This window comes from Lepus europaeus, chromosome 19 (genome assembly GCF_033115175.1).
Source record: "Lepus europaeus isolate LE1 chromosome 19, mLepTim1.pri, whole genome shotgun sequence".
In the NCBI taxonomy this organism is placed as follows: Eukaryota; Metazoa; Chordata; class Mammalia; order Lagomorpha; family Leporidae; genus Lepus; species Lepus europaeus.
Genome location: NC_084845.1, coordinates 7,619,121 through 7,633,715, shown reverse-complemented (window position 1 = coordinate 7,633,715; position 14,595 = coordinate 7,619,121). Strand labels below are relative to the sequence as shown.

At 43.0% G+C, this 14,595-nt stretch overlaps 2 protein-coding genes across 2 annotated transcripts; both read left to right on the top strand.

Annotated features, from left to right (window-relative positions):
- The first annotated feature begins 3,282 nt into the window (after positions 1 to 3,282).
- On the top strand, positions 3,283 to 4,230 carry LOC133747601 (vomeronasal type-1 receptor 4-like). Its single transcript, XM_062175927.1, has one exon. It carries the CDS (start codon positions 3,283 to 3,285, stop codon positions 4,228 to 4,230), a length of 948 nt encoding a protein of 315 aa, XP_062031911.1.
- Positions 4,231 to 5,618: 1,388 nt separating this feature from the next.
- LOC133747600 (vomeronasal type-1 receptor 40-like) lies at positions 5,619 to 13,317 on the top strand. The gene is given in 3 exon segments (XM_062175926.1): positions 5,619 to 5,811; positions 8,239 to 8,514; positions 12,641 to 13,317. Coding segments are annotated over 3 exon segments (1,146 nt in total).
- Positions 13,318 to 14,595: the final 1,278 nt, after the last annotated feature.

Here is a 14,595-nt window from a genome sequence, read left to right as displayed (position 1 = left end):
CAGAAGTCTTTTTTTTTTTAAAGATTTATTTATTTATTTGAAAGAGTTACTCAGAGAGAGAAGGAGAGGCAGAAAGAGAGAGAGAGGGACAGGAAGAGAAAGAGAGAGAGAGAGAGAGAGAGGTCTCCCATCACTGGTTCACTCCCCAGATGGGCTGAAATGGTAGGAGCTGAGCCAATCTGAAGCCAAGAGCCAGGAGCTTCTTCCAGGTCTCCCACATGGGTGTAAGGACCCAAGGACTTGGGACATCTTCTACCACTTTCCCAGGTCATAGCAGAGAGCCAGATCAGAATTGGAGCAATCATAGCACCCATATGGGATGCCAGCATTGCAGGCAGTGACTTCACCTGCTATGCCACAGCGCTGCCCCCTCAGAAATTTTAGTAGTTTCTGAGCCTCTGTTTTTTCAGTAAAATGATTCCCACCTTACCCTTGCTATGTGGGTAATTCTCTTGGTCTGTTGCTAGACTCAATTTGGAGAGCACTGAATTCACTTGAAAATGAATTTGAGTAGGTTTTCTTCATTTGACTTTTGGAGTAGATGGTCCCATCTCTATACCTTTAAGACTTTATTATGTGTTGCTATCAGTGTGGTGCTCACTATATTATGTGATTAAGAGAGTGCTCTTCTTCTGTCTATAGGAGCAGTTTGTAGACATTGTTTATTTGTCACCATGGAAGTATTCTTTGGGAATCCTGGTGGAATGATATTTTTTCCTGCAGCTCAGATTCGTCATGGGGAACTTTGCACATTTGTGACTATCAATAATTCTAATGTATTTTTGGTGAGTCATGTTTTCTGGGGATTTGTCCATATGTCTCAACTCCAAATTTATTGGCATAGTCACAATATCATTGCTTAAAACATTTTTAATTTCTCAGTTTTGATTTTTAACATTTTAAGTCAGATATCATTGGTGTCTTTTCTTTAGGAAGTACTGTCATCTCTCTAGAGGTTTGGTAATGTTGTTACTCTTCAGAATAACTGCATCTTGAATTTATGTTTCCATAATGCATTTAACAATACTCAAAGGCTTTTTCACTTTGTTCTTACTAAGAAATTTTTTTGGAACTTAGTAAAAAATCAATGATAATAAAAAGTATCCTTTCCTTTTTAAAATTCATTATAATTCTGTTAAGAAAATTGTTCTTTCAAGTTAAACTCTTGTACTTTGTTCTCATTCAGTTCAGTGTTTGCCGTATGGCTGCATTGCTTACGTGGTGCACGTTCTAGTGAAAATGGAGGTTGGGCATTTGATAGAGATGCATGTGTTGGTCAAGGCATTAGATGCAGAGAATGAACTGAGCTGCTCAGCTTCTTTGTTGTCTGACTCCCCCTTTGCTTGGTGGTTCTGAAATTGCATTGTCTTTGCTTACGTGTCTTACTACAAACGTGGATTCCCCTCCGTGATCTGATCCTTTCATGTGTTTGCACATTTAGTGTTGATTCTCAGATTTACAACCTTCATTATTGTCATGCACACTTCATTATATCTGGATTTTTTGTTCCATAAATGTTGGTTTTCCAGTGTTATTTGGCATGCACCTGCTTTCTGTGGCTTAGTTTGTATTTTGTCATCTTCCTTTATTTGGATTTTGTCTTTCTTCTTTATTGGACTTGTTTCTTTTACAGATGTTGTAATTTTCTTGAAATCTCATGCTTCTGATATTTAATGGACATATCTTATGTCTACTGGTCAACATTGGCCCCATGTATCATATACAATTCAATCATTTTTGGACTATGTGTTCATTTGTACTTATATGGATGCATTTGACAGTACATATTCGGGATGTGGTGTTTTTGACTCTTGCGCTCTCTGCCTTTTGTGATTTAGTCTGCTTTCAGCTTTGTGGTGGTATAATTGGTAGATGAAAGCCTATTTGACAGTTGAAACACTGAGATGACTTGACATACATTTGAAATGAGTACTACAACTATGATAATTAGCATACCATTCACTTTCCATAGAAACCTTATGTGTTGGTAAGAGTATTTTAGAAGCTATGTTGTTAGCAAATGTCCATACTATAGTACATTATTATCATGTATATTCCACTCATATTGCAGCAGCTATCCTGAAAGTATTCATCTTCTAACTGCAAGTTTGTATCCTTTCACTAACATCGCTCTCCCCTACCTCATCACTCTTGAGAATCACCTTTCCTCTGTTTCTCAAACTTTGATATTTTGTAGTCCATATAGACGTGAGATCATAACTAGAAATCTGTATAGACAAGAATGTAATGAGTGCACGACAAAGACAATTGAGAATTTAAGTCTCTGAGAGAATGATATAGGCAACAACTCCAAAAACCAATAAACACAGATATTAAAGTTATTTAGAAGTCACCCTCAGTGACTGTCATACCATTCCTGTTCTTTTTATATTTGTGATCCAATTCACTCTGATTCCCCTAAACGTGTTCAAAATATGTTCGGGCCAAAAAGTTTATTATACATGTGCTGCAGGGAGCAAAACTCAGTGGTGATTTGCTAGTCTGGTCTCATCAACTGTCATGTGACTTCTTGGGGCCCAAAACTTCTGTGCTGTGGACTGTCCTGTGCATTGTGGGAAATTTAGTGCATGGTGAGATATTTAACAGCAATTTTGGCCTCTATCCACTGTGTGACAGGAGCTCTGCACCAAGTGTGAGACCAAATATGTCTCCAACCACTGCTGGTTGGATGAGGGGAGGAAAAAAAGCCGTACTTGAAAACTCCATGCTATATTTATGTATTTTAAAAATGAACTATATATTTAGAGTGTCATAATAAGAGAGTGATTAAATGTTCCCTGTCTTGAAAGAATTGTGTCTGCAAGATAAATTGCAAGAAATAAGTTCAGATATTTATAGTACTATACATGTATCAGACGTAGTGTTCTTTAGAAAGGTTAGGATATACAGATATCATTGGAGGGAAGAAGCATTCTGATGCTCTGAAGAAAAAAAATAACTTTTAATGTAATTTGTTATTCACAGAGGCCAGCATACCCTCTTGGACTATACACTAGAATGTAGGATGTGAGTATCCGGTTTCTGCCTTCTTCGTATCACCTACTTCCGTAGTCTGAGGTTCAAACACTGCCCACTATTCTATTTCTGGAAGTGGCACAGCCAAGACTGAAACATAAAACTTGACCATTTGTCCTCCCTCCCTAACACTGAACTGTCAGTCTTCACATTCTTCAAAGGTTCCGTGTTAAAAACACCATGTCACAGTACCATCTACTTATTTTACAGTGGATGCCAACCTTACCTAACTGAAACGTCATTGACATGTTTCCAGGTGACACAATTTTGAGCTTTTTTCTCATAGCTCAGATTTTTATTGGTGTCATGGCCAACTTGTTTCTCTTCATGATCTATATTTATGCCTTCCTAATCCAGCCTCAGCTGAAGAAGCCCATAGATTCCATTTTCATGCACCTGACAGTGGTCAATATTGTAACCATCATGTTCCAGTCAATACCCGACATCATGTCATCCTTTGGAGTCAAACGTTTCCTAGATAATGCTGGCTGTCAAACTGTTTTTTACATCTACAGAGTTGCCCGAGGTCTCTCCATCTGCACCACCTCTCTCCTGAGTGTATTTCAAGCCATCACTATCAGTCCCAGTTATTCTAAATGGGCAAGGCTGAAATATAAGTTGTCTACCTGGATTTTCCCCTCTTTCCTTTTCTTCTGGATCATCAACATGCTGATCTACATCCACATCATTGAAACTGTAAGAGCCAAATGGAATTTCACTGTTGTTGGTCATGGATTTGTTCATGCATACTGTCAAACCAGGCAGCTTGGAGTTCACCAGGCATGGTCATTTATAAATGTCATAGTGACTCGTGATGTCCTGTTCGTGGCACTGATGATCATGTCCAGCCTCTACATGGTGGGGCTTCTCTATAGACACCGCAGGAGAGCCCATCACATCCATAGCTCCAGCCTATCCAGGCAGATGTCTCCAGAAAACAGAGCCACCCACACTATTATTTGTCTGGTATTCTGCTTTGTGCTGTTTTATTTTTGCAACAACTTTGTGACCCTTTATGCATTTTATAGACCTGAGAAAGACTCAAGATTGGTGGGCATTACTGGAATTTTATCATCATGCTACCCAACTTTCTGCCCATTTTTTTTGATGAAAAATAACAAAAATATTCCCAAATGGACTTCTTCCCTTTCAATGATGAGAATGCCTTTTTCTCCAAGTGCTTTTCTTGGTTGATCTTACATCATTTATCATAGAGGAGTTGATAAAATTTTATGAGGAAACAAAGGCAGGTGACCATGGAACTAGTCTCACTTGAAGTATTTGGTCCATTAAAAAACACATTTCAAAATGTTAAATTGAATCAATATATAAAATTTCGCACTGAGTACCTGTTTGTTATCCTTTGGGTGAAATTAATGTATTGTCTATCATTAAAGCTAATTTCCTCTGCTTTTAATGTACCTACTACAAAATGCAAAATTGTATTTGGTGCTTGCCTCATATTTCTGTTCTGCTGTACTGCTCATAAGAATTTCCTTATTCATTCAACAAATCTTAATACCCAGGTTTCATTTTTCAGGGACTTGGCTAGAGGTTTGATGTGCATCAAGTGACCTAAAGAGATAAAACACAGGAATTTTTAGAGAATGGGATGCAGGAAATATAACGTTCCTGTGTAAATAACTCAGAAAACAGAGCTGATGAAGAGGATGGGAAATCTTGGAGGGTCATTGTTTAAAAGACAATGAAATGCAGGGGTGTCTCCCAGCATGTTCATAAATCCTTCCATAAAGATACGTTCCCCTTCTCATGCTTATATCTTTGTTATCAGGATTCAGTCCCTTGTGCTGTCCAGGAGTCATGTGCTGCAGTTAAATACCCACCAGCAATGGCCTGAGGCTTTCCCAGTGGCTGGGGTGTACAGGCTTTCAGTGTATTTACTTCACAAAATCTTTTCATCCAACATACTTTTTCTCAATTTCATCTCCCCTATCTTAAAGTCTGTCCCACTTCTGCAGTATGTTCCTCAGGAACATCAGCCACGTGTTCTGCAGCTTGAATCCTACCTAGCACATGTGTTTGCCCCCAAGGCTGATGGATTTCACCTCACATCACCATTAGATTCCCAGGGTTCGATCCCAGGGTTTCAGGAGCACAGTTCCACTCTCTTCAGTTTTCTGTAATTCAAAACATTATCTAACGCCAGAAAGAGGCTCTTCCTAAGAAAAAACTCAGTTTATTACACGAGCTTTTAAAATTTGTGCTTTATCCTGCTGTGTCAGGGTGACATTTGGAAATACACCTCAGAGACCTTCAACTAAGAACTGGTCCATCGCTTAGTGGTGGTCTGTCCTCCACCATTGCCTCTTTCCTCTCCAGAATTTCTCTGGTCCTCAGCAGATGTGGCTGCCTCCTGGACGGCTCTCCACGTCCTCCAATGCCCTCGCCATGGTTTCATTCCCTTGATCAGTGCAGTTTGAAATAGTCTTTTCCTTGAATGACCAAATCCAATTTCGGTTTTGTGGCCGGCTGTCCTCTCCGTCAGAAGTAGTTTTGAATGTTGACGTTCAGCACATTCTCAGAAACTTCTCCTGTTCCACGGATTTTCGCAGTGGACCCCCATGCACCAGCACCCAGATCCAGAAGCAGAACAGCGCCGCTGCCCCCAGCCCCTCATCCCCCAGTCTCCACCGCACCCCGTCCTTGTTGGTCTTGTGCTGATGCCCGTTCACCCCATGAGGCGCTCTCGCATGTCCTGCGTCCTCTCGGATGTGGTCTGTGTAAGAGCGCCTCTGTCCTGGGCCTGTGTGGGCTGTAAGAGAGTGAGGGGGTCTCCTGCTCAGGCTCTTGGCTACGCAGAGGCGACATCGCAATTCCAGGTCTGCTGGATGGTGCTCAGGCCACGGTGCCGCTCAGGAAACAGCGCCCTGAGGTCGCAGGGAAGTGACGTCACAGACGGAGCCCGGGTGCAGAGGCTTCTGGGCCTGTGCTGAGGTGGCCCGGGAAGTCCTCTCTGTTACCAGGTTTGGTGAGGCTGTCTTGGTAGAAACAATAAACATCCTACACAGGTAATTTCACTAGAAAGTTAATATGCACAAAAATTCCCTTGGTGAGAGAAACTATCCCCACCATTTCCTCCAGGCTCCTTGCTTTGGGCTGCCTGAGCCCTGCCTGGGCCATTTGGGAAGGGAACCAGCTGCTGAAAGCTCTGCCTCTCTCTCTGCCTTTTCCTCTCTGTAACTGTAACTTTCAAATACACAGAATCTTTTAAAAGAAATGTAAGAAGACCACAGTTCCACTGGAGTGTAAACACGGGCTGAAACCAACAGTCATATCCCAGTGTGGCCACATCATTCCCACACAATTTTTTTTTTTGCATTTATATTAGCTGCCACACATCAGAGGTTGTCTTACTATAAATTTTGTATTTCTAGATTTAAATTAATAAGATTTTAATAAGTGGTATAAATCAGTAGAATGATTTAAAAAATGGAAAAATTGCAAAGCATAGTGGGAATCTTATCAGTGTACTTTTAATTAACATAAACACAACCTGGAACAACAGCAGAGTGTCTAAAATGTGTGTAAGACATTTAATACCCTTGACCTAACTGCATAGAACAGTAATTCCCACAGTTACACAAAATTCTCATGTTTCTTTCCCCAACACAGCTGAGGCACTTGGAAAAAGCAACCGTGCAGTGAACACACAGTGAGTGTCCATAGGATTTAAGAGTTTAACTCATTTATACACATGTGCTATGTGTACAGTCATAATGAGTGAGACTAGAAGTAAATTCTTTTTTTAAAAAGACTTATATAGGGGTTCGGCACTGTGACGCAGTGGGTTAACACCCTGGCCTGAAGCATAGGCATCCCATATTGGCACCGGTTCAAGTTCTGGCTGCTCCACTTCTGATCCAGCTCTCTGCTATGGCCTAGGAAAGCAGTGAAAGATGGCTCAAGTCCTTGGGCCCCTGCACCTGCATTGGAGACCTGGAAGAGGCTCCTGGTTTCTGGCTTCAGATTGTCCCAGCTCCGGCCGTTGCAGCCAACTGGGGACTGAACCATTGGATGGAAGACCTCTCTCTGTCTCTCTCTCTGTCTCTCTCTGTCTACCTCTCCTCTCTCTCTATGTAACTTTTTCAAATAAATCTTTTAAAAAAATAGACTTATTTATTTGAAATGCAGAGTTAGAGAAAGAGAGGGCTTCCACCTCCCATTTCCCCTCTTTGCAGCTTTCTGTGTATCAAACACATTATCTATGCCATAAGGAGGATCTTCCCATGCAGAAACTATTTCTTCCTGAGGTTTTAAAATTTGTTCTTTAACCTAAGGTGTTGGTCATAGTGTTTCTGGAAATGCACCTCAGAGACCTACAACTTAGACACTGTTTCATTACTTCGGGCTGTCTTTCCTCCCTCACTTGTGTTTCCCCTCATGAAGTGTTGCTCCTCATGAGCAGGCATGGATGCCTCGTGGGCAGCTCTGCACCTCCCCTTCTGCCCTCCTCTCTGTCATGGTTTCATCTTTGTGATCAATGGAGTTTGAAAATTTATCCTTGAATTTGTAAATTCAATCCAAATCTTATGATTGGCTATCTTCTCCTTCCAAAGTATTTTCTTTTCTAAGATTTATTTATTTGAAAGTCAGCTACAGAGGAGAGGCAGAGGCAGAGACAGAGAGTGATCTTCCCTCTTTTGGTTGACTCCCTAGTGGCTGCAATTGTCACAGCTGGGCCAGGCTGAAGCCAGGAGCTTCATCCAGGTCTCCTATGTGGGTGCAGGGGCTTAAGGACATCTGTCATCTTCTGCTGCTTTCCCAGGTGCATTAGCAGGGAGCTGGATCATAAACAGAGCAGCCCTGACTCCAACAGGTGTGTATATGGATGCTGGCTTCACAGACAGCGGTCTTACCAGCTCTGCCACAACGCCGGCCCCTAATGCATTTTCTGGACGTTATTTTTTAAAGTGGCACAAAACTAGGCAGTGTATCTTGCTCCATGAATGCTCACTGTGGCCACATCAGGCCCCAGCACCCAGATCCAGACCAGCACAGCTGCCCTCACCCCTCACCCCTCCCTGGCTGCTCCCCGTGGTGTCTACTCTGGACCAACGACCCCACCACCCTGCCTGTCAGGTCTCCCTCTCTTGACCATTGGTCCCAGGCATCGCTACTGAGTGGCCCCTAAATTCACAGAGGACATCATGCAGTTGCTGTGGCTCTGTCCTCTGTCACTAGTGGCTGCTGAAAGCGCTGAGGACTCTCCTGATCGCACTTCTGGGTTGGCTGAGTTCCCACTCTGGAGCCTCTCAGGAGGCTCTGCCCTGAGGAAGCAGAGCGGTGACGTCATGGATGGACCCGGATGTTGCCGCTGCTGGCCCCCAGCTGAGGCACCGTGGAAGGCCTCTCTGTCTCCTTGTTTGCTGAGACCACCTCTGCCCTTGGTAAAAACCATGAACAATCACAGGTATTCCCAACACAGAGCTGATCTTCACAGGAAATCCCTCAGTGAGGGTAACCATTGTTGAAATTTCCTGCATGCGTCCCCTGCACATCCACGGGTTCTCCCCAGGCTGCCATTTTGACAGAATCTGGTGGGCTTGGAGGCTGAGAGAGCGGACATTGATTTTCTCAGGCTCGTGGGGCTGGTGTCTGGGATGAGGGTGCCAATGTGGCCGGGCCGTGGGAGCGCTCTCCCCCTGGCTGCCATCTTCATGCATTTACTTTATGCAGACTTGGGACCATGGTGATTCTCCCCACCTCACTCCCACCAATACTCTTGCCCTTCCTCTTTCTTCCTCTTCCTTTCCCGTTATTTTTTTTTACAGAGATCAATTTTCAGTTAATTTTTATACTCATAAATTTAACCCTACACTAAGAAGAGAGTTCAGAGATTAGTAGGAAGTAACAACATGAAAATAATAAATGTGAACAAACAAGAAAAACGTTCCTCCATAGTCAAAGCCAGGGCAGTTGAAAATCATTGCATCTCAATGTGTCAGTTTTGCATAGATAATGTGTATCTGTGGTAGTTACCACAGATCAGAGATAGCATATGGTATTTATCATACTATATGATGCACTAAAAATATATATCATTTTATGCCACTCCTTTAGGAGTTTTTTTTTTTTTTTTTGGATGGGGAAAGGATGTTTGCTTTTTGAGTGGTTTCTGCCTCATTTTACTCAGGCAACACATGATGAACGAACTAGGTCCCATGAGGTGCAAATCTGTGGACTTCCTCCCCCGCTCCACTGAAACCAAAGAAAATTGATTCCCTTTGATTGTGGAAGAATCTGAATTCAGCTCAAGCAGGTTCAGAATACATTGTGCTTCAAAAACAAATGGTAAAATCCTAGTAAAATGCCACCTGCAGGATGTTTCTTTCCCACACCTTGTCTAGAGTTTTACAACTAGGATTGAAGGACCCCAAATTTGGGAATCCAATGCGCTCGTGTGGCCGCCCAAAGACCCAAACTCCAGACCGGTAGATGCAAGAGCAAGAGGATTTTCTTAGGCATTTGCGCATATGGGCTCCCTGCCAACAAAGGAAGTGAAGCCCCGAGCAGCAGTTACAAGCAACTTTTAAAGGCAAAAACCACAAGATTAACATATTTCACGGGCTTTGGATTGATTGGCTAGTTTAAAGGTTACCATGAGTACTCATTGGGTCCTTTGGATGGGGAGTGACTGCCCCTGGCGGGAGTTACAATTAGTTTCTTTTCTGGGGAAACCGAAACTTTCGGATAAATCGAAACTTACGGAGTGTTGGCTAATCTTGGGGGGAGGGAAGGCTATTGAATACAGAAGTGAAAATTTGCAGTTAGCTCCTAGCCATACTTGTTACTAAGCACACCAAAACTCCAGAATAGGGGTTTCTTGGGTTTTTCAGGATCATGAATCCTTGCCTTACACAAGTCCCCTTTCTACCGATGTCATTGATGGGCTTCAAACAAAGCTCTTGATGTCCTTCATTGTGGTTCACTGAATGCTTCCTGTGTTTCTGGTTCTGGAAGGGTTTTTGCAGTATTACGGTGATTCTATCTCTAAGTGTTTTAGAATTCATAAAGAAAGAAATCATTAGTTTTGGAGATATTTTAAACAATTGTGTTGGTTGCTTCTTAGATGGTTATTCAACTCTTGCATTCTTCTCTTTTTTCACTCTACAATGTTTTAATTATTTTTAGAGGAAAGACACACAGATAGAAATACAAATAGTACTACCTGCTGGTTCTCTCCCCCCAAATGCACACAACACCCAGTTACTGGGCCTGGCTGGAGGTGGGATCCAGGAACTCAGGCTGGGTCTCCTACATGGGTGGCAGAAACCCATTTACTTGAGTCATCAGCTGCTCCCTCCAAGTGTTTGCATCAGGCTGAATCCATAATTGGAAGCCCCAGAGCTGGGATTTGGACTTTGACAGCTGGCTACTGGATGTCTGCATGCCAATCTTCACTGCCAGGCCAAACACCCACCCTTGTCTGTTTTTATTAGGTAAAAATTTTGGTTTTGGTATTTTGTATTTACCAAGTGGGAGCATTGTCTCAACCCTTCCATAGCAGCTGGCTGTCATATAACACACTCATGAATTGAAAGAACTCTGGGTGACTATGTAAAAATGGGAGTAATTAAACTTCAAGAGCATTGAATGTGTGTGGCAAAAGTTACATCCAGGAAGTTCCATGAGTCTCATGACTAAACAATGAAAGATTGCAACTTAGGCACAATTTGAATCCGTACCAAACTGCTGCTCTTTTAATTTCTTGACAAAATACAAGTTTTGCTGGAACAACATTACTGGATATAAGGATTTCTTTATAATTTTAAAAATTTGTTAAACTCACTTTGCTTCTTTGGAATCACTTTCTGGATTAACAGCATGATCGCTTTAAGTATTGTGGAATCTACTGCGCAGCTCTTTGGGATCGGTTGGTTTCCATTTGGCTCCTGTGGCAGATGGTCTGGGTTTGTCCTTCTCATCCTGCCTCTATTGTGTTTGCTCCCGGGGTTGCAAGGTTTCCTCCACCATCGGGAGGCCTGTGGGTGTTGTTTGTGACTGGCGGTTTCACCACTGAAGATTTCTTAGGCCCAGTTTTTCCAGGGAGTACTCTGATGACCTCATTTTATCACAGTTTCTAGTTTAATACTCTCCTGATCTCTGGGTGTATAAATATTCTGAAATTTGTGCATGTCTCCAACATTTCCAGATTTATTGGCAGAGCCATGATGTGTGGTTGTTTCTGTGTTAGCAGGAAGCTGCATCAGACTGGGGGTTGGGTGGGCAACTCAGTCCCTGGCAGTCAGCCCATGTGGGGTGGGGTGATAGGAGTGTGGAGGAACCTGCTGGGCTGCAGCTGCTGACACCTCACCGTTTCTGTTCTGAGGTCACCATGTGACTTGGCTGACAGTCACACTGATGTCCACAGTGGGTGTTCCATGATGGACTTCTGGGCTACAGGGTCTTTCCCCACTCCCGATGATTCCAAAGTGCCTCTGCTGGAAATGTATTGAGATACCCCCTTTCTTTAAAATTCTGGCCTGACTTACAACTCCTTAGCATCGCCCTGAAGGAGAGTATTCTGTGAATGAAACTCCCGCCCTTGGCATCGGTGGGACCGCGCATTTCCCGACGGCTCTGATGGGCTTCAGAGAGGGGCGCTGGGTGGCTGCCGTGGGTGTCATCCCATCACCGGCTGGATCGTGCTGGGGAGATGACCATTCCGACCTCATGGCCTGTTTTCTCGGGTACAGCAACTGTTAAAATCTGCCACTACTGTGGTGGATTCTCCTATATCCCTGTCAGTCTCTGTCCATTGATGTAATCAAGGAGCAGTCTTCAAAAGTCTGATAGAAAGTAGAATGAAAAGCCAAGTTCATGTTGGTGCAAATGTGGGGAACCCACACATGATTTTGTTCATACCATGTGTTCTTCACCAACCTCTCACAGGCCTCTAGTGTACACAGATTTCACAGTGTTTTTTGCCACAAGAATTCAATTAGCCTTGGCTTTGCTTTTTTTCTGTGAACTTTTTGATGGGGAAAAAGTATGCACGGGTTTCAGATGCTTCTGCACCAAAGAAGCCTGGCCTCTATCACACCTTCATGGACTGTGGAGGTTTCCTTCGCACACTGAGTCTGGTTTCTTTGCTCACAGGAGCCTTTTTAATATTATCAGAATGGGCCTCTCAGTGCCCAGGATTCTGGTCTCCCAAAGCTGGTTCTGTCTGAGGGTCCTGTAGGAGCAGCGGCTTCCTGCTGGGGAGGTGGCACCGGGCCGTCCCCTGCCTTTCCTTGAGCCTTTGTGTCTTCCCTTGTTTTGGGAGCCGACTGTTAGAAAATCCAGGCAATTGCTCTTGCAGCCTCGTCTCTGCTGTGAATGTGTAAACCCCGGCGCTCTTGGATAACCTGGCCTGTGCATCCCTCCCCTTCTCAGCATGTGTGTCCTACGTGTGTCTGTGTGCTGGACGTGCAAAAGCATCAGAGAGGACAGAGAGGGGACATGACATTTTCTCAGTTTTCTTTCTCTGTTGTTTCCAGTCTGTTCCATTTTCATTTCCTGTCATGGTGGATGGCTTGGGTTTAGAATTAGACAGTTTGCTTCCCACTCTCTCCTGTAATTGCCACTGGCTTTTTTTCAGCACCAATCTGTTTTCTTTATCTCAACTCTCTCTCCATATGTACTCACTTAATATCATCTGTCAGTCCCAGTCATTCTAAATGGGCATGGCTGAAATCTAAACTCTCCAAGTGGATTTGCACCTCTACTTTTTTTTTTGGGGTCTTCAACATGCGGATCTTTGCCAAAATATTCAATGGTATAAAAGCCAGATTGAATTTCACTGTGGTCTGTCAGGGATATGTTAATGCATATTGTCAATCCACAAAGCTCACAGAACACGAATCAGTTTCATTCATAAGTATCTTGGTTATTTATGATGTAGTGTTCCTGGCACTTATGATCTTGTCCAGCCTCTACATGGTGTGGATCCTCTACAGACACCACAGGAGGGCCCAGCACTTTCACAACCTCAGCCTCTCTTCCAAGACATCTCCAGAAAACAAACCCACCCACACAATCCTTTGGATGGTATTTTGCTTTGTGTTCTTTTATTTGTCAAACAACTTTTTGACCCTTTATGGATATTATGCATCTGAGAAAAATGCAAGATTGGAGGGTATTGGTGGAATTTTAGCATCATGCTACCCGACATTTTGTCCCCCTTTTCTGATGAAACATAACAAAATTATTGTCAAACTGACTTCCTTCCTTTCAAATATGAGAATGACCTTTTGTCCATGAGCATTCAATGGCTGATCTGACATCATCTTCAACAGAGGAGTCCGCATCAAGATTATATGAGGAAAAGAAGCCACAGGGCCATGGGGCACAGGAAATGGGGCTAGTTTGAGTGGAACTATGTGGCTTATTTAAAAACATTCACATTATGGAATGTTAATGTGAATAAAAATGTATTAATCTTCACATAGATTACACAGTTAAGTAACATTCTGGGTAAAATGAACGTGTTGTATGTCATTAAACTAATTTTATCTGCTTGCTTTTGTCCTTTTGAATGGAGCTACTAGAAAATACAAAATTACATTTGGGCTTGCCTTGTATTTCTGTTAAACTGTGCTGATCACAGTGACTTCCTTTATCCATTCAGTATATAACACCGACCTTGCATATATCAGGGACTCACCTAGAGGTTGGAAGTGTCCCAGTGACCTAAAGATAAAGTGAAGTACAAAGAGCACTCAAGAATGTCTGTGATGCAGGAAAGATAGTTGTGTCTGTGAAAAGTGCTATGAAAATAAAGGTGATTAACAGGATGGGAAACTGTTGGCGATTCAATCCTTAATATAGAGTACAATGCAGGGGCACCTCCCGGCATCTGTGTAAATTTAACCATAATGGTCCCCTCCCCTTCTTACACTGATGTATTTGCTGTTTGGTTCCAATCCATTGGGATGTCAGTGAGAAGTGCCTCTACATTTAAATACTCATCAGCAGGGGCCTGATTCTTTCCCATTGCTCCAAGGTACATTGGTTTACAGTGTATTTACTTTGCTAAATCTTTAAACCAACGTCATTTTTTTTTCTCAGTTTCATCTTCCACATCTTAATTTCTCTGTCTTACCTCATTGTTCAGTTCCAGTCCCCAGGGACAGCACACTGGTGACTGTAGCTTGAACCTTTGCACCAATCTTTGGTCCCAAGGCTAAGTAATTCCACCTCGCCTGTCCAAAGGTTCTGTAATCCTCAAGAGCTCCCATTTCCCCTCTCTGCAGTTTGCTGTGGTTCAAACACATTATCTAACACCAGAACAAGGCTTTCCCATGCAGAAAAACAATTTTCTCCATGAGGTTTTAAAATTTGCTCTTTATCAGGATGACATTTGGAAATACACCTCAGAGACCTTCAGCACAGCAACTGTTTCATTCCTTCTTGGCTGTCTGTCCTCCCGAAGTTCCATTTCCCCTCAGGAAGTGTTGCTCCCATTGAGCAGGCATGGATGCCTTGTGGACAGCTCTCCCCCCATCCTCTGCCCTCCTCAACATCATGGCTTCATCTTCTTGATCAGTACTGATG

Coding starts and splice junctions, on each gene's coding strand:
- LOC133747601 (XM_062175927.1), top strand. CDS start 3,283: ATGTTTCCAGGTGACACAATTTTGAGCTTTTTTCTCATAGCTCAGATT.